This window comes from Stenella coeruleoalba, assembly GCF_951394435.1.
Source record: "Stenella coeruleoalba genome assembly, chromosome: 9".
Taxonomy (NCBI): Eukaryota; Metazoa; Chordata; class Mammalia; order Artiodactyla; family Delphinidae; genus Stenella; species Stenella coeruleoalba.
The window spans coordinates 24182771-24202000 of record NC_137155.1 but is presented as its reverse complement, the minus strand read 5'-3'; the positions used below and the strand labels follow the sequence as shown (position 1 = coordinate 24202000).

Here is a 19230-nt window from a genome sequence, read left to right as displayed (position 1 = left end):
CTGAATTCAAATAATAAAAAAATCACTAAGGTAGCAGGATACACAATTAATATACAAATATTAATAGCATTCATATATGGTTTTGAAAATCTAATTAAAGAGAAAACTACATCTATAATAGGAAACAAAACTGAGAAAAACTTAGGAATAAACTTAGGAAAGTTGTTGAAATCTATGTAATTAAATTTTAAATTACTACTGAAAGCCCCAAATTGTACTTTAACATGTAGAAAAACATCCCTTGTTCTTGATATGAGAACTCAACATCATAAATACATCAATTCCATCTAAGCTAATTTGTAAATTTAATGTGATATTTTCTGATATCAAAAACTTCATTCTAAATTTTTCCTAGGAGAATAAACATGTAACTATACTAAGAAAAACCTTGAGAAAGAAGAGTGATGAGAGGTAAATAACCCTATCAGATGTTAAAATATTTTATAAAGAGTTTATAATTAAAAGAATGTAGTTCTAGCACATAAATAAATTGACAGAACACAGAATCCAAAAATAGACTCCTTACTGAGATTACATTTAAAATGTGGCACTATATGTCACTGGGTAAAAATAAACTTTTAAAATATAATAATGGATCAATAAAGTACCGTTTGGAAAAATAATAAAATTAAATCCATGCCTTACACCATACCCGAAAATAAACTCCAAATGGATAAGAGATGTAGTGTAAAAAGGGATACCATATATATACTAGAAGTAAACTTGGAAAAATGCCTTTATAACTTAGATGTGGCGATATGCTTTTAATTAACACTAAAAATCTAAAGGCAATAAAAGAAAAAAATAATAAGCTACATCAAAAACTTGCCATGGCAAAAAACATAAACAGACCCATCATATTTAAATTCAAAAGACAAATTTGGAAATAAGTCTTAAAATGTATATCACAGATAAAGATACATATTTTTAATATATAAAAACTGTGAAAGCGAAAGGTATAGGACCAAAAAATTAAATAATGGACAAAATACATGAACAGAAAGATTTCTTTAGAGAAAAATATAAAAATTCCCTTAAATACATGAAAATTATGCTTAAATTCACATGTAACAAGAAAAAACTAAAATATAAGTGTTGAGATTTTTCATAATATGAGACTTTTATTTCTCACATATAAATTCACAAAAATTGGAAAGCTTGACAACACTATCTTGGCAAAGCTGTATGGGGAAATTAACTCTCATGCTTTGCTCTTGGGAGTGCAAAATGATAAAAATCCTTATGGAACAGAATATTACAATAATTAAATTACATATACATTCACCTTTTGGACCAATAATGCACTATTTGAATATACAGCTCCAATAATATGCAAAAACATACGCACGAGTTTTTCATTGCAGCATTTTCTGTACTAGCAAAACAACCCAAATCTACTCTGGCGAAATCACACAATGGAATACTGCAAATGTGCAGAAAGAATGATAAAACTTTTCATGAACTAATATGAAGTGATTTTCAGGTATATTATTAATTAAAAAAAAACAAAGCACTAAAATATATATTTGGTATTCTATTAGTAATAAATAAACGGATTTACTACTAGTAATAAAGAATGGGATATAATAATACATATATAGAATATATGTACATATAATTATATATTTATATTACATATGTATGTGTGTGTGTATACATCTTTGCCAAAAAAGTAAAAAAAAAAAAAAAAAGAAATACAAGAGCCATAAACAAGAAACTAATGAAATTGGTTACTTGTAATGGTGGGTAGTAGTGGGTAGAAATATGACACAGAAGCAAGAGGGAAAATGAGAACACTCTGAATACACACTTTCATATAGTTTTGACTATCAACCAATATTAATGTTTTAATAATGCTTTAAATGTTCAAAAAGTAATCTCAAGAAAGATGGAAAAAAACACGGAAATGTGCCTATCTGTATATCAAATAGATACCATTACTACAGAATTTAGAAAAAAATTCCAAATAATTTTTAAACACAATTTTCTGACTATATATAGCCTCACTGGAATACATTTAAAGTTAGATAACTTTAAATACCTTTTGAACTTTAAAGTGTAATTTTGCTGTATTAGGATGTAGCAGCTTTAACATTATTTTGTGTGCATTAGAGAATTCAGAAAATGAGGAAAAATACTGATGTTACCTAGAATCATGGTTCTCACTATGGGAGAAGAAATACACAAATGAAGAGGAGACAAGGAAGAACGCTGGTGCTAGACTGGAGTCAGAGGGATCAGTTACTCATGAAGACACACACACACACACACATGCACACACTTCCCAGCTCTATCAAATGAAAGGGACTAGAAACAATGGTACCAAATAGCAATGAGCACACATAGCACCCACGTCTTCTCCTTACCTTTCATCACTAACATAAACAATGGCTCCTTGGTGAAATTGAAGATTCCAGGCCTGGGGCAAGAAAAACATAAAGTGAAGCTGGAATATCTTATGCCAGCAAGTTAATAAGTGCTCAAAATTTATGTCTTCCTCTCAAAAACCCATAACCCAGATCTAATCATGAGGAAACCATCAGACAAACCCAACTGATGGACATTTTACAAAATACTAGTTCTCCTTAAAACTGTCAGGATCATCAAAAAACAAAGTCTGAGAAAACTGTTACGTCTAGAAGAGCCTTAAAAATCATGACAGTTAAATGTAAGGTGGTATCATGTGGGATCCTAGGACACAAAAAAGTACACTAGGAAAAAACTAACAATTTAAACAAAATATAGGTTTCTGTTAGTAATAATGCATCAGTATGGTAAATAGTTGTGAGAAATCTATCATACTAATATAAGATAGTAAAAGTAGGGGGAACTACGTGGTATATTAGAATTTTCTGTACCAACTTACAACTTTTCTGTAAATTAAAAACTATTCTAAAAAAAAGTTTGCTAAGAAAAAAAACACCTAGCTCATATTCAAATAAAACGGTGGTAGTGGTAAGGAGGATCTCTTTCTCTAATACAGAAAACACAGGTGTAAAATCAAAAATGTATCAAAGAGCAGTACCAATATATCACATTGCACAATTGTTTTCTTCAGTAAGAAATTATCTGAAGAATTTACTACCTAACAGCCAGAAGTTTAACCTTTCCTAATGTAGAAAAAAATAGCACTGTCAGAGGAAAATATTTTAACTGATATATTCTGCATATGTACAAGAATTGGATTTTACAAATTTATGCTTTCTGAAAACAATTTTATTGTATATGGTAATGACTGATATATTATCTGTATCAAATCCTATCCTATTTGAGTTTTTCTATCTAAGTTCAAATTTATGGATATCAAAACATGACTATTGAATATATTATTATATTTCCTTTTTACTAAATTAACTAACTCCTGGACAAATTATTACTCATTTAAAAATTTTATTAGAATTTGTATCTCTTATTTATTCTAATCACATAGCATAATTAAAACCAATGATAATATACTATGGCTTACCAACTTTAAACCAGAGAATAATCTTAATGTTAACGTACGTTTGTAGATAATATTTTATAGTTAAAACTACAGTTTTTATTCATATAAAAATCAGAATTCTTAAATAGTTACTATTAAAATATGCAGGATTATTTCAAAATACGGAATAGTGTTTCTTTTCAAATGTAGAACTGCAACTTACATATTTGAAAGAACTTAACTTCTTTTTATTATTTTTTATAATTCCAAATACGGACACTTCTATAAATGTTTAATAGAATGCAAACTGCTCAGTTGAGAAAAAGTGAAAAATAAAACCACATGGGAAATGATAAAAGACACAGGAGCCATTTTAACATGGCTTCCATTGGCTAAAGATGGAACAATTTGAGCATCAAAATGAACAACAGGAATAGATAATATATCATGCTGAATAAAAAGAGAATCCATGAGTCCATATTTACATTACTACTTCTACTAGAAGACTACTACTACCACTGCTACTACTACTAGTAGTAGTACTACTACTTAAATGGAAGGAGTAGAGGAGAAGGAAAAACTTTCATTTACAGAAGAATAACAAGAAAGAAAGAAAAGTAGGAAATAAAAAAATCATTTTAAAACCAGCAGAGTAATAACTGATTCATGCAAAATTAATCAAAGTATGCCTAAGCCATTTTGTGAAAATTTGTTTGGGAATAGGATGTAGTCAGCCTCAAAGGCCTCAAAATTTTTTTGTTTGTTTATCTTATATATGAAGAGAAGTTTTTCCTTTATACCACTTAACCAAGTTATCAAACTCATCAACGATAATTGAACAAACTGCCATCATGTGTCACATGAAATAATCCTGAAAAAAGGACAAAATATCACCTAGGCAATATTTCTGTATTTAACTTGATTTCATTCATGAGAAACTAATCAGGCAAAATGAAATTAAAGAGCATTTGTGAAACAGCTGGCTTGGATGACTCAGAATGTCAATCTCACGAAAGACAAAAATCAAAACACAACAAATGTGACTGGTATACGAGTGCTCATTATATCATTCTTGTGACTTTCCTGTGGAGTAAAATTTTTCAGAAACTATTGGAAAATATGTCACTCACAAAATTCTCATTTCTTTGGTGTCCCTAAGAGCCACTCACTTAATTTTTTCTTTGAATTTGTAATTTGATACATAAACTTTCATTTTAATGAAGAAGAAATTTGACTAAAAATAAAGATATTTTATGAGAGATAGTTAAGTGTCTTTGCTTTGTACAGATTTCAGTGCTTTGTTTTAATTTTTATGTTGATTTTCATGAATTCATATGCTTGTAAAAGAAGTCTTTGTCCTATACTCCCTAGTATTCATTAGTCTTCTTTCCATATATTTTATGTTTAGACTGTTATCGTGGGAATGGCAAAAACTATATGGGCAATTTATCCAAAACACGATCTGGACTAACATGTTCGATGTGGGACAAGAACATGGAAGATTTACATCGGTATGTAAATTTCTTTCTTTCAATATATAGTATGTAGTGATAACAGCAAATAGGTATATTGAGGTACATTGGTATTTCTTTCTATTCATTTATATATTATAGTAAGCTAATAAAAACATTAGATTGATCGTTCTGTGCAACTCAATTTAACATTTTCTCTCTACGTGGCAAACTTAAATAAACAATTCAAAGCAGTACATATTTATTGAGGATTTACTATGTGTTCTGCTGTGTAACAGGTGCCTCAGGAACATTAACAAAAAGAACATTAACATACATTTGGGCTCCACCTTTAAGCATGATATAGTCATACGGAGAAAACAATTACACAACTGGATAAGATATTGTATAATGAAATGCCAAATCTAGTGTTTCAAATAGTATATTATAGGATTATATTCTCATAATTATTTATTAATATTAGTTTATAAAATTGATAAGTGACCATCTTCATGTATATACACACCTTAAAATTCCACTTAACTACTAAAAACTTATTGAGACATGTTTCCTTGTATAGCTTTATTCTGATACACATGATTTTTCTATAATTAAAGAAATGGATATGTAATTGAAAAAAATCTATATATTTCAGAGAATTAGAGATTTTGACATTGGACATATTCACAACAAAAGCAGTTATCTTCCACTTGACCCCAGCAGTAGTGCTAGTGTGTTTGAAATTACAAAAGACGTATGAGACATAGTTGCAACATAGAACAGAGTTTTATTAAATATCCTGGAATATATACAGCAGGATTAAAAGAAAAATGGTAGTGTCATTTTTTTTTTTTTTTTTTTTTTTTTTTTTTTTGCGGTACGCGGGCCTCTCACTGTTGTGGCCTCTCCCGTTGCGGAGCACAGGCTCCGGACGCGCAGGCTCCGGACGCGCAGGCTCAGCGGCCATGGCTCACAGGCCCAGCCGCTCCGCAGCATGTGGGATCTTGCCGGACCGGGGCACGAACCCGTGTCCTTTGCATCAGCAGGCGGACTCTCAACCACTGCGCCACCAGGGAAGCCCAGTAGTGTTATTTAATAAAGTATCTACAACATGGTTGCTTTCTGTGAGTTGTTATCTCATTTGACCATCATAATCCTATATGGAAGATACTTCTGTATGTGTGAATAAGAATTGAAGGATACAGAGAAGTTGAGTCATTTTGCTCCTGGTTCCACTTTAGCTTTAAAGTTCTTATTCTCTTTCAAAATTTACTCACTAGTGGATGGTATTTTTTCGACTAATTTACTTCACAAATAGTGATAGTTATAAAGCAGTGTTCTCTAACATAAATATGCAACTGACATATGTAATCGCACTTGTACTTTTTACGTTTTCCAGTAGCCATACTTACAGAAGTAAAATTAAACAGGCAAATTTTTAAAATAATGTTTTTATTAATCCAATATTTCTAAAGCTTTTCATTTCAATATGTATTTAACATAAAAACTATTAATGAGCTATTTTACATTTTTATATTAAAGCTACAAAATTTGTTGTATATTTATAATTATAGCACCTTTCAATTTGGACGAGCCACATACTAGCTTTTCTGTGGTTACTCTGGCTAGTAGCTACTGTATTGGACACTGTAGCTCTAGGACTTCAAAGTTAAGCAGAATTCTGCCATCATGGATCTCACTCTAGTATGGAATGGCAGAAAACAGCAAATGCCAATGTCATATTAGAAAATCATATTTTATGTTATGGGGGTGCAAACAAGTGACACCCACACTTAAATGGTCAGGAAGTTTTCCTACAGGAAGGGATGTTAGTTGGGACATACGTAATAAGAAGGAGTTAGTCAAAGGAAGTGTAGGAGGAAAAGTACATCAGGCAGAAGAAATAACTTGTTCAAAAGCCCCAAAATGGAAGTGTATAAAAATCAGAAATAACTTTAATAAGTTTGAAACAGTATAATTTGGTTAATGTCCAGAGAAGAAATTCTCCAGTGGCAAAACCATACAGGACCCTGTAAGCTGTGTTAAGAAATTTGAAGAAAAAAGAAACGAAATTGAGTTATTTGTAGTGAGGTGGATGGACCTAGAGTCTGTCATACAGCGTGAAGTAAGTCAGAAAGAGAAAAACAAATACCGTATGCTAACACACACATATGGAATCTAAGGGAAAAAAAAAAAAAGGTCATGAAGAACCTAGGGGTAAGACGGGAATAGAGATGCAGACCTACTAGAGCATGGACTTGAGGATATGGGGAGGGGGAAGGGTAAGCTGTGGCAAAGTGAGAGAGTGGCATGGACATATATACAATACGAAACATAAAATAGATAGCTAGTGGGAAGCAGCCGCATAGCACAGGGAGATCAGCTCGGTGCTTTGTGACCACCTAGAGGGGTGGGATAGGGAGGGTGGGAGGGAGGGAGATGCAAGAGGGAAGAGATATGGGAACATATGTATATGTATAACTGATTAACTTTGTTATAAAGCAGAAACTAACACACCATTGTAAAGCAATTATACTCCAATAAAGATGTTAAAAAAAAAAGAAATTTGAGTTTTATCCTAAGCATTAAAGGAATTCATTCAAGAAGTTTAAGCAAGAATTGGCATGATTAAAATTAATGCTGATTTCAACACTGATATTTTTTAAAGCATTTTTAGAAATATGGTGGGGTGGATCTAGCTCTTCACGGACTTGTGAAAGACAACTGTAACCAACTCTGCCTTCAGTGATTCCATATTAGAAGTCTGACAGTTTTATGGTGGAAGTAGTTACAGTTACACTACAGAAATATGCAAGAACAACAAATAAAGACCCTCTGCCCCCATACACACTTCAGAGTGCTAGTTGTTAAACATTTACCAGCATACCACTGGAAACACGTCGCATATTTATTCAGGGATGCAATGGTTATAACTCAATTCATTGAGTTTAGGTTTGCCTTTGGAAATAGTTAAAAGTCATTTGGAACCAACTTGTAGGATACTGATGAATGATTAAGTTGCACGGTACCATTTTGGTTTAAGTACAAACTATGACTGAGTAAAGAGGTAACACTGTGTGGTGGTTTTGAACACTGACTCTGGAAAGAGCCGTGTGTTCAAACACTTGTTCTACAGCTTAAAAACCATGTGACCCTAGAAAAATTAATTGTCCTCTGTGGATTTCAATTTCGTCAAATACAAAATTGCATAATCTTCGAGCCTGTCTCATCAGGTTGGTCTAAGGGCATATATGTAAGTCATCTGTAATAGAATATGTCACATAGTAAGTATTGTATGTCTTTACTGTCGTATTGGTCCAAAAAGTAAATCCAAGTTTAGTAAGATAGCTCAAGTTTCTATGTTGAAGCTCTTCCCAGTTTTTTAAAATGACACATTAATTATGTTCAAGCATGGTAGTAATTAGTAATCCAAAACAAATTAAGTTAGGATGTATAGTTTTCATGACATGGTCAGGATGGCCATGTGGAATTTGACTTCTTTAATGTTACTGAGGTAAATGTAAATATTGATGTTATATGAGTGGGCATGGTCTTATAACATAGAGTATTTTTGCTTTACTTCTGTAATAAATTTAGTTAAGATGTAAAATGAGAAAGGCTGAAGTGTTACTCAATTATCTGTCAAAAAATCATATTTTGTAACTATATGACCAATGAAATTTTAGAATTTAATAATTTTATTAGCACAGTATTATTGTTTTCCATGTATCTTCCAGTACGTTGTCATAGTAATGTTGCTAGTGATGCTTCTTTACATGTTTCTGAAACATGAAAAAATACTTTTGCAATAGCTTGCATTTTCTATGCATTTTCTAACTTAGATCTTTGTCACAGGGGTATTGTTACCTTGCCAGTATAGTTATTAAATAGAAGCAAAGTCATAAGATCTTTTATCACTTTATCTATGCTGATTATTCAGCCTTATTCCTGAGTTAAAGAACATCCTTCCAAACTGCAAGAACAACAACAAAATAAGTCTCAAAAAAAAAAAAAAACAAACCCAAAATTCACAGCAGGTAGCTTGTGTTGTATCTGTAATGAAAGTTATGCACTAGGATTATATCTTCTTCGTGACATTTTGTTTCTCTTGGACAAGATGTGCATTTTGTGATGTTCAGAGTTTGTTGTTTGTGCAGGCATATCTTCTGGGAACCAGATGCTAGTAAGCTGAATAAGAATTACTGCCGCAATCCTGATGATGATGCCCATGGTCCCTGGTGTTACACAGGGAATCCTCTCATTCCTTGGGATTACTGCCCTATTGTTCGTTGTAAGTATATTTTGTGATCTTTTTCAGGTGAACCATTTTAAGTATACTGCATGCCCTCTAAAATGATACCTTAACCAGAGGTGGAAATAGTATAGGAGGGCTAGAGTTGATCCCAAAATAAGGATGCATTCCAGACAGCAACACACATACAACTTCATCTCTCCTCTAGACAAGGGGACAATCTGCTGAACTTTTAAAAGAGATTTTCCTCCCTCAGAAGATTTCTATTTGGAATTCAGAAGTAATACATGGCCATTGTTCTGACTGGGCTAGAAAGACCTCTCCGCCCCCCACCCCACCAATAAATACTAACTGTTCAGCCTCTGAAAGTAGCAGAGCTCTTAGCAAAGTCCCCAGCCCACTAACAGGCCCATAAACACATCAGAGATAGTTGTGCTTCCATTATCTTCTCAGCTGTTTAGGCCAAGACTAAGAAGCCTACAACATTCCATCTACTTCTCTGAGCCCAAGATGATTTTGTTTAAAAAGTATTAGCACATAAAGTAAAAGATATACGTAAAATGTATAATATATGTCTGATACACTTCATGTAAAAGAGCACCTATATAGCAATAAGTAAAAGATGAGATGATTCGAGAAAACTGAAGATGAATCTTCAAGAATAAACTTAATAAACAAATGAAAAGATGTTAAAACTTAATAGTAAGAAAATATAATAATTATAATGAAAAGATAAAAGCATAAGAAATCATTTCCACCTATCAGGTTGGCAAATAAGAAGGTGATTGCTAATGCCTAATATTAGTGAGAACCTGGGTAATCAGACTCTCTCAATACTGTGCTGCTCTGTGTACTGGGAAGCCTGTATTGAAGTCAGTTTGGGGAAACGTATCAGGATTTTCAACCTCTGCACGACTGACATTTTGTGCTGGATAAACCTTTGTTATGGGAGGCTGTCCTATGCATTATAAGATGTTTGGTAGTGTCCCTGGCCTCTACCCACTAGATGTCAATAGTATCACCTCCACTGAGAACTGCTAATGGAGAGTAATGTATATTGAGATGAAAATATATCCTCAATATGTTATTGATTGAGTGAAAAAGACTTATAAAGCTCTCTTAGTAGCAAGAGACCATTTTACTGTAGTACATGTCTCACAGCTCTGTTTATAGTAGATATCTATTTTTTTTTTTTTTGCGGTACGAGGGCTTCTCACTGTTGTGGCCTCTCCCGTTGCGGAGCACAGGCTCTGGACGCGCAGGCTCAGCGGCCATGGCTCACGGGCCTAGCCGCTCTGCAGCATGTGGGATCTTTCCGGACCGAGGCACGAACCCATGTCCCCTGCATCGGCAGGCGGACTCTCAACTGCTGCGCCACCAGGGAAGCCCTATAGCAGATATCTTTAAACACTATGTTAAACTGCCTTCTTGTTTAAAAAAGACTTGTTTTATATGTTCAATAAGAGTCCTGTTTTAAGAATATTTTTCACGTGAGACAAGGCAGTAGCAAGTACCTTGAAAATAGCAGCAAAAATACTCACTTTAAAAGAGATTAGATTAAGAAATGATATTTGCTTTAAAACATAAAACACAAACACAAGTCTATATTTTCCATAATATACATCAAATTAAAGAGATAATTTCTCACCATAAATTGTAACACTAGTCACGTTTCCTGAAATTTTAGCATAAAAGCAAACTTTTAAAATATGATGTTAATCAATTATATCTATAGTTAAAACTTGGAACTTCGCAATCTATTTTTAATTAAGAAATTTTCTATAATAGTAAGTAAATATCTTATATGTTCACAAAGAAATAGTATTTCATATTGTTATATTTCATTTCATCAGCTTTAATCATAGCCTTTCAAATTAATTAGTGTTCTCCTAATGTTCCTAATTTATCCCAGATTAGGGTTTGCATAGGTCCTGAAAATGTTCTTTTATAGAAGATGTCTTTCTGGTTTTAACATTAAAATAAACAAGCAAACAGACCAACCTTTCCAACCTCTCTGGTGTACAAAAAAAATTTTTTAATGGTGAAAGTTGTTATTTTTTTCTAAGTATTAGTTTTATTTCATGGTACCTCTTTGTGAAGTTTCTACGATTAAGAATAATGGAGGCTAATAGACTCTTCAATGACCTAGGAAGAAGGATAAAAGTCAATGACCTGGCTTCTAAAACAAGTTCTATTGCTTTCTCTATAGAATTCCAGATTTCTAAAAATCACAGTAGCCTAATTTTAGTACGTAGATATAGTTAAGAGTAAAATGTTCCCATAGAGAACTGTGATTTGGCTTATAAATTTGAGACAAGACTCTAATAACTTTAAAGTTTTTAAAGCATATTTTCAACTAACATTTTTAAACTAAAAGTAATGTGCTATTGAAAGACTTCAGGGTGTTGCTAGTATTTGATTAAATGCTACTGCAGATAACTCATTTATTTCAATGTATTCTGAACATTAATTAATTTCAACAAATATTTCTACACTGTCATTTTTCTAAATAATATTTATAGCCAGGATTTATTTACAGTTTTCTTGCTGGTGAAAGGCTAATAAAATTTATCTATAGAAGATTTGAGTTCTTATTTATTTAACTTCAGAGACTATATATCATTTTCATACTGCACATTTGTATTACAAACATGTAAAGGTTTGTATTCCTTTTAAAAAAATGCTTACAAAATAATATTTAACATATATTTTTAAGGTTCTCAAGATGCAAAAATAAAACTGTAGAAATGTCTATATTTGTCTATACACATATACACAGTATATCTTAGAAAATTCTTAAGTATTAAGAGAGCATAGTGGTTTAGAGTTTCAACTCTGATTTCCTGGGTAAGGATTTCAGTTCTATCACTTTAAGTGCCTTGGGTAAATTACCTCCACCTCAGTTTGTATTTATTTATTCATTTGTTAATAATTTTAAATTGTGCTCCTATCGTGTGCAAAGCCCTATATATCATTCTAGGTATAGAAAATATAAACAATGTTTCCTACGCTCAAATCGTTTTCAGTGTACAGAGGAGACATTTTACATACATAATCGCAAATAAAGTCATTTAAATACATACATATTAATATTAAAATATATAATAAGAATGGGAATACAAATGTCAGCGTGGAAAAACGTGTGCTGTTCATAAAGTTTCGAATTTGAGTTGAAACTTTAAGGATCTATTAAAAGAAAGTTTTATTTATGTTTTCAGTAAGAGCACATGTTTGGTTCTGAGGCCATACACACACACACACACACACACACACACACACACACACACACACACACTCCTACACTTCCATAGGAAAAACTTTTATCATTGACATGTTTTCCTTCTTCAAATTTAAGGTGAATCAATATAAAGTAAGATTTGTATCATATATAGTTGTTCAGATTTGAGTTCTATGGTGGAGACGTAAGGGAAAAGTAAAAGAGGAGAAGTGAAAATAGTATTTTAAGGTAAAATGGAAAAGGCCTAGAAAGCAGAAGAAACTAGAATGCTTTCAAAAAATTCATAATCTAACCAGCAACTCAGAATCTCTAGAAATCTGATTTTAAGTGGTAATGCAGCTTCTTCTAAATTGTGAGAAATGTTGGCTTAGAGGAAAATCTATATATATATACTCTTAATTATTAAAGCCCCTAAATGATAAGATCTACACATTTTAAAAAATTTAAATATTTTAGTAAGGTACAATAATGAACGAAATACTTTGTTGACGTATTAACTTGATGCATAGAAATCAGAAACTTGATATGCAGTTAAGAATACAATGAATAGTGTAGTCTTTCTTACCACAAACGATACAAAGAATAGATATCTAGTTTTTTATTTTAGAATTTTTATGTAAATAACTTGAGTGGAAAAAGCAATATCCTTGATGTTTTAATGACCACAGTGGGCCTCCATCCTAATTTGTACTGTGAACTAAAACAATGACCTCAGGTGACTAAGACAAAACCATCCCCAAGAATAAACTAAAGGGAAAGGGAAATGATGAAATTTGTATGTTTACGCTTATTCACTTAAAATATCTAGATCTGGAAAATGGACATAAATAAAAACGCTTTAGCATGTATTAATTTTCTCAAGATTTCCCATAAATAAAAATCAGATTTGCGTCTATTACAAAGGAATCCATAGGCCATTTTTGTTTTGTTGCCGGTTTATTTGAGCTCAGGGCACTTCCAGAGACTAACAACCAGCTGGGTCTAAACAATGCCTGACTAAACTCTATGTCATCAGTTTTGGACAGTCACACACTAAATTCCAGGAAATGTACTTCATTCATTGCTACTTAAGTATTTTCAAATCCTAGCATCCTCCAAGCCTTTCTCTTGGCAGCAATTAAACCCCACTCAGTAGGGAGGTTGTAAAAAAGTAGTAAGTATGAAATTTTAGTTATAATTTATTGGCAGTTTCTGGTGTTCTTTTTTTTAAATACTTTTCCCCTTACTACCTAGAAAAACCAGTCTTTGAAATATACTAACAAAGCATAATTATATTTGGCTATCCCTCTTTTTCCATGAGTGACCTTGATTTCTATCTTCTCGAATTCTTAAAAAAGTTTTCTGAAACATAGGAAGTTTTAATTATCCTTAACCATAAGTAAAAAAAGTAATTTTCAGAAAAAATATAAATGGGTCAAATTAAAGCTACATAGTTTATCTATATGAATGGCCCAAATAAACAATAATAAGCATTAGTGCTGTTCGGTGGAATGTTCATTGTGTACGATGTTTGGCATCTTGGGAGAATGAGGCAGCTCCTTGGTGCTAGCAGTGTAATTCAAACTGCCAACATCCATCAAACCACATACCTGATAACCTTCACAGTCATAAAACAGGCCTTTCCTCACATGACCCACTACCAGTAGGTGCATGCTTTCAACTTTGTCTAAAAGTGATACATAATTACTCAAAAGAGTATTTTTGCATTTTATTTTTGAATAAAATGTAAAGAATTGTAGTAAATTATCCATTTATGGATATTTGGATTTCAATACACAATTCTGGTTCTATATAACAGAAATATGTATGTAAAAATTATGTATATATATATATATATATTTGTTTTTACAGGTGAAGGTGATACCACACCTACAATAGTCAATTTAGACCGTAAGTAATCTTTCAAAATAATATATGAGTCTCTATGTGTCAGAAGTGATGTCATTATTTTCTTCATAGAAAAATAACTTATCATTATATAAACTTCCATCATAAAAATAAAATAATCTATTTTATTTTATTTGAACATTTTTTTCTGTGTGCATGTGTAAAGGTGTTACAAAGGCAACTGCATACTGAATATCAAAATTCAATGTTCTGTCACAAAATATGTTATATTTAACTTTGAAAAAAGCATGTATATTGCTTTTACCTAATTGGGGGCAGAAGGTATCCATTGGACTTTCACCATCCTTTAAATTAAATCAGGATGCTACAGTCAGAAAGAATGAAACCAGAAGGTTGGAAAATTATGCAGTGTCTTTATCCTGCTCTATCTTTAAAGCTCTTTGCATGCTCTACGAGGCAAAAGATGACACAATCTGAGAGGTTCAGTTAATCCTCAGCTTAAGGAAATCTGTTGGGAGCTGCTTGTATCCGATTTTCACACATTTCTTGGGCTGAAGGAAGTTACTCAAATGTTTTGATTTAAGAGACCACCTGCTGTGTCCCAGGCTGAAGAGCAAATGGAAATCTATTTTAGACCATGGACAAGAGTGGAAAGGATAAGGCAAGGAACACCAAGGAGGGTCAGGAAGAAGTTTACTTCAAAGAATTCTAAATTATATCTTTTGGATATAATGATTTAGACATAATTATGTCATTTGGATTAAAATTTCAATTAATATAACTTTGGTAACATGTTGCAAAATGGTTCTACATTCTTACTATACAAATTCATGAGTAATAAACCAAATATAGTTTTTTTATTTTCACTTACGCTATTGCTTTTCATTGACATTTAGAAATAAGCACTGTAAATAACATTGTTCCATTTTATGTTGAGGTTGTTAAGGGAAATACAATTAATGTTAGACCTGAAGAACTTGTACCTAGTGAGCAAAGCCACTCTCACTATCATGGTAATGCTGTTGACCTTGAGTTGATTAGTTTTTCTGTTTTACCCATCTACTTAGATGAGGATAGCAAACATTTTGGGCCTGATTTGGCACTGTAGTTACGCTATTTACCTTCTTTTGTCCAAAATGTTCTTCTGACACAATTACAATAGTTACATTTGTGTAGTTACCATTGCACTAAAGAAAGCTGACAGGCACGGATTATTTCAAAATGTTTTATCAAAATGTTATGTTTGGTCCTCTTTTTAGATCCTGTAATATCTTGCGCCAAAACAAAACAGTTGCGAGTTGTAAATGGGATTCCAACACGAACAAATGTAGGATGGATGGTTAGTTTGAAATACAGGTAATTATTAATAGACACAAATCATACATATCTGGATTATTTGCAAAAGTTATATTCCCAGCAGTATGGCCACGGGTAGTCGTGCAGGTTGTGCCCTCCACAAGGCACCTGTATGAGCGGGGGCACAAGAGGGGACTAATCACATTCTGCTTGCCAAAAGCCATGGATTTTGCAATTTGTCCCTCCAGAGATGGTGCCATTTTAAATGCTTACAAAGGTCCCATATGTGTTTGCATTGTCCCTGATATGGCACTTCAATTCTCGTAAAGCAAACGACAACTACACAGAGAACCTACCTATACCTTGATATCACCATATAGTTATACTTATGTTGTTAATTTCCCAATCTAGTATATTATGAGATTATTTTTTAACTTGTCTATGCACAATCATATCAAAAATTTTATATTTGTTTTTAATTTCTGACTTTTTAATTGTCATTCTAATGAAAAATAGCAATAATTTAAAATTCTAGGACATTTCATCATTAAGGAAAAGATTAAAAATTTATACTGATAGTTGAACAGTCTTGAAATTATAATATTCAGTGTGGATAAAAAAATTCTTGACATGTCTATTTCTCAATGTTGTAAGGATCAATGCCATGTTCTATGTAAAATTTTTCAAAATATACTATTATACAAAATTAAGATTAGTAATTATGTTGTAAGAATTAAATATTGAAAACAGGAGTTAGCTTAAAACCTGATCATACAACTTTCTATGTACTACACATATTGTACTGTATGGTAATCAGAATGTTAAAATATCTTTGTCTATATCTATCTGTATTGGAGCCTCATCATGCAACATACGCCAAAGTGCACCTGAATTCTAGCCACATTTTCCCTTGTTTTCAAGACACCCCATGTTTCTCTCTCCGAGCCTTTGTGCTGTGGTTCCCACTGTATGTTGTAGCTTTCTTCCTCTGTATTTTATGCCTGGAAAATCTTTCATTCTTTAAATACCAACTGTAATATCTCCTCTTTTTGGAAACCCTCCCTGTTCCTTTACCTCTAGCCTCCTAGAATAGAGGAAGAATATCCATTTTTTTTAACCATAACCAAATCACAGTGGCATTAAATTAGAATAGAGACAACTTGAAACTGAAGTGTTTTTTAAATAAGTCAATTCTTAACAAGCATGAAGTTTAAATACTTTGATATATATATGACTTTAGATACCGGGTAGAAGATGGCCTAAAGTTCTCTTTTAGTGTATCTTTCTTCCAAGGAGTAACTCATCAATTTTATAAATATTTATGTTGATAATTGTAGGGTAGCTGTCCTGGGTGTGTAGTACCGAAATAGATTTATGAAACTCACCAGAATATTAAAGCTGCTGTGCAATATGAAGACTTAATGAAGGCTGTAAAACTGGGGGGGGGGGGGTTATTTTCTTTATTATAGAAAATGTTCCAAGAATCTACATCTTTGAACTAATTAGAGGATCTTTGCAAATCTCATTACTCGAGAAAAAAAAAAGGCAAATACTTTTCAATTTATTCTTATTCAAAGGAGACTTCCTTTGGAAGTCACCATCCTTGGAGAAGCAGGTGAAACTGTTTTTCATCAGATCAGAGTAGTATAAACTTTTTTTTAAAAAGTACTTTTCCTTTGAAATGCAAGTTCTTAGTAACAACAGCTGTTTAGCTATTCTTCCAAAACTCACAGAGAGGAATAGAAATTCAAACTCGATATATATTCTTAACCTCCCGTGTGGTACAGGCCATAAATAACTGTGGTCTTAGTCTGGGAATCTTATTCTATTACCCTCTGAAGCACTGAACATCTGTACTCTTTGGAAATGTAAATTGTGAATAGTTGTACTTTTTTCCATGTGTCTGCCAAAAAATAATGGATTTACAGATTTTGGATACATCAAATAAATGTTCTAGTATTTATTATTCTCTACAAATATTTTATAATTTCCTAGATCTCTCTTGCAAAATTGTTTTGATTTTATAAATAAATGTTATATTGTTGGTCTTAAGCTGAACAAACAAATTACTCAAACTCAGTTATACTCTAAGTTAATCTATCAGAACTACATAATGGTAATGAAAGAAGGGAATAGCACATAAATATTATATATGGTTACCACCAGATGGTTTTTAGGTTTTAAATAAAAACTCAAATTTGCAGTTTTCATAATCAAACACTGAATTTAAAATAGGTCTAATTATCCTATATTTGTAGCACATACTTTCTCACACAAGAATAGACACACACACACGTGAACATATGTGTTGGGAATGGATCTTCATGTGTAGTGACAGGGTTCCTCATACAAAAATAAAGTTGCTTTCATAAAATTGTAATCACATTATGAAAAAAGTTCTAATGCTATAATCATCAAATATCATCCTTCTGATAAAAGGATTACTCGTTTTATTCTAGTTGGGTTAATGTCTACATTTTTCTCTCAATGTGTTTAACAAATGGAGCCATAGGTTTTGCATTAATTGGCAGGCACCCTTTCTGCACAGAGGTTACTTGTTTCTCTTTCCTCTTTCTCTTAGAAATAAACATATCTGTGGAGGATCATTGATAAAGGAAAGTTGGATTCTTACTGCAAGGCAGTGTTTCCCTTCTCGGTAAAGTATTTCTGAAACCAATATTTGTTTTGAGCATTTAAAAATATGTATGGCTTCCATTTAGCTTTTAGGCTTAAGAATGTGTATTCAACAGAGATTCACCAGCATAGGGTGAACAAATTAATTTCTTTTTTTAGATTTAGCTTATAAAATTTACCTTGACTTAATTGATACTTACTTATGGGTACTACTTCTGTTCACCTCTTTCCACGATTGGCACTACTCTCATTTGAGGAAAAATTTTGCTAGAATTATGTTAATAATTTTTATCCCAACCTCCTTCTTGCACTGTATATTTCTAGATATTCTTTTTCTGAATTATCAACAAACTTCTCTCAATCCTCACTTCTTTCTTATGTAGAACAAGCTTCAGAATAATACTGAGAATAATTTTCAATGGAAATTAGCCTAAGGAAAAAATAAGGAGGTAGCATTTGTAAGCTTACTCCTTGATTCCCATTAAGGTCACATTGATTTTGTTAGTATAAATATTCAATCCCTATTAACAAACCAAACACACACATTTGAGATAAAAAGGAAAATTTGCAATAAATTATAACTCATGTAATGTGCTTTACCTGAGAATGTTTCATAAATGACCTACTCTCTAGCAAAAATAAGCAAGTTTTCAAAAAAAAAAAGCCATTTAGAATTTCAGCAATTTAAAGGCTCTTCCTGCTTATATGTTCTTGTAGTATTCAGAATCTCCCATAACAAATGTGTTGCTCTTTATTATATTTTAAAGTTTAAATTTAGGTTATTTATCTGCCCTTATAAGCTAATATAACAATATATGTGATTAATATTACATATTTTAAAGTTATTTTTTATATTTTAATTTTTTACTTAGAAACAAAGACTTGAAAGATTATGAAGCTTGGCTTGGAATTCATGATGTCCATGGAAGAGGAGATGAGAAACGCAAACAGGTTCTAAATGTTACCCAACTGGTATATGGGCCGGAAGGATCAGATCTGGTATTACTGAAGCTTGCTAGGTGAGTTCCTTTAGATAGTTTCATATTTTTAATATAGACTGGAATTGTTGAAGCTTTTTCTTCAACTA

General features: G+C 32.1%; 1 protein-coding gene and 1 long non-coding RNA gene across 2 annotated transcripts in view; one reads left to right on the top strand and one right to left on the bottom strand.

Moving 5' to 3' along the window:
• Window positions 1-19230, bottom strand: part of LOC307191796 — a 98270-nt gene that overhangs the window by 15674 nt on the left and 63366 nt on the right. Inside the window, exon 2 of the long non-coding RNA XR_013829836.1 lies at window positions 2367-2419. This is a non-coding gene — a long non-coding RNA (uncharacterized lncRNA). The remainder of the gene's footprint in view (window positions 1-2366; window positions 2420-19230) is intronic.
• HGF (hepatocyte growth factor) overlaps window positions 1-19230 on the top strand; it is an 80455-nt gene that overhangs the window by 56718 nt on the left and 4507 nt on the right. Inside the window, exons 10-15 of the mRNA XM_079931981.1 lie at window positions 4833-4935; window positions 9033-9166; window positions 14217-14255; window positions 15473-15569; window positions 18091-18165; window positions 19016-19162. Coding sequence (XP_079788107.1) covers window positions 4833-4935; window positions 9033-9166; window positions 14217-14255; window positions 15473-15569; window positions 18091-18165; window positions 19016-19162 — 595 coding nt within the window. The remainder of the gene's footprint in view (window positions 1-4832; window positions 4936-9032; window positions 9167-14216; window positions 14256-15472; window positions 15570-18090; window positions 18166-19015; window positions 19163-19230) is intronic.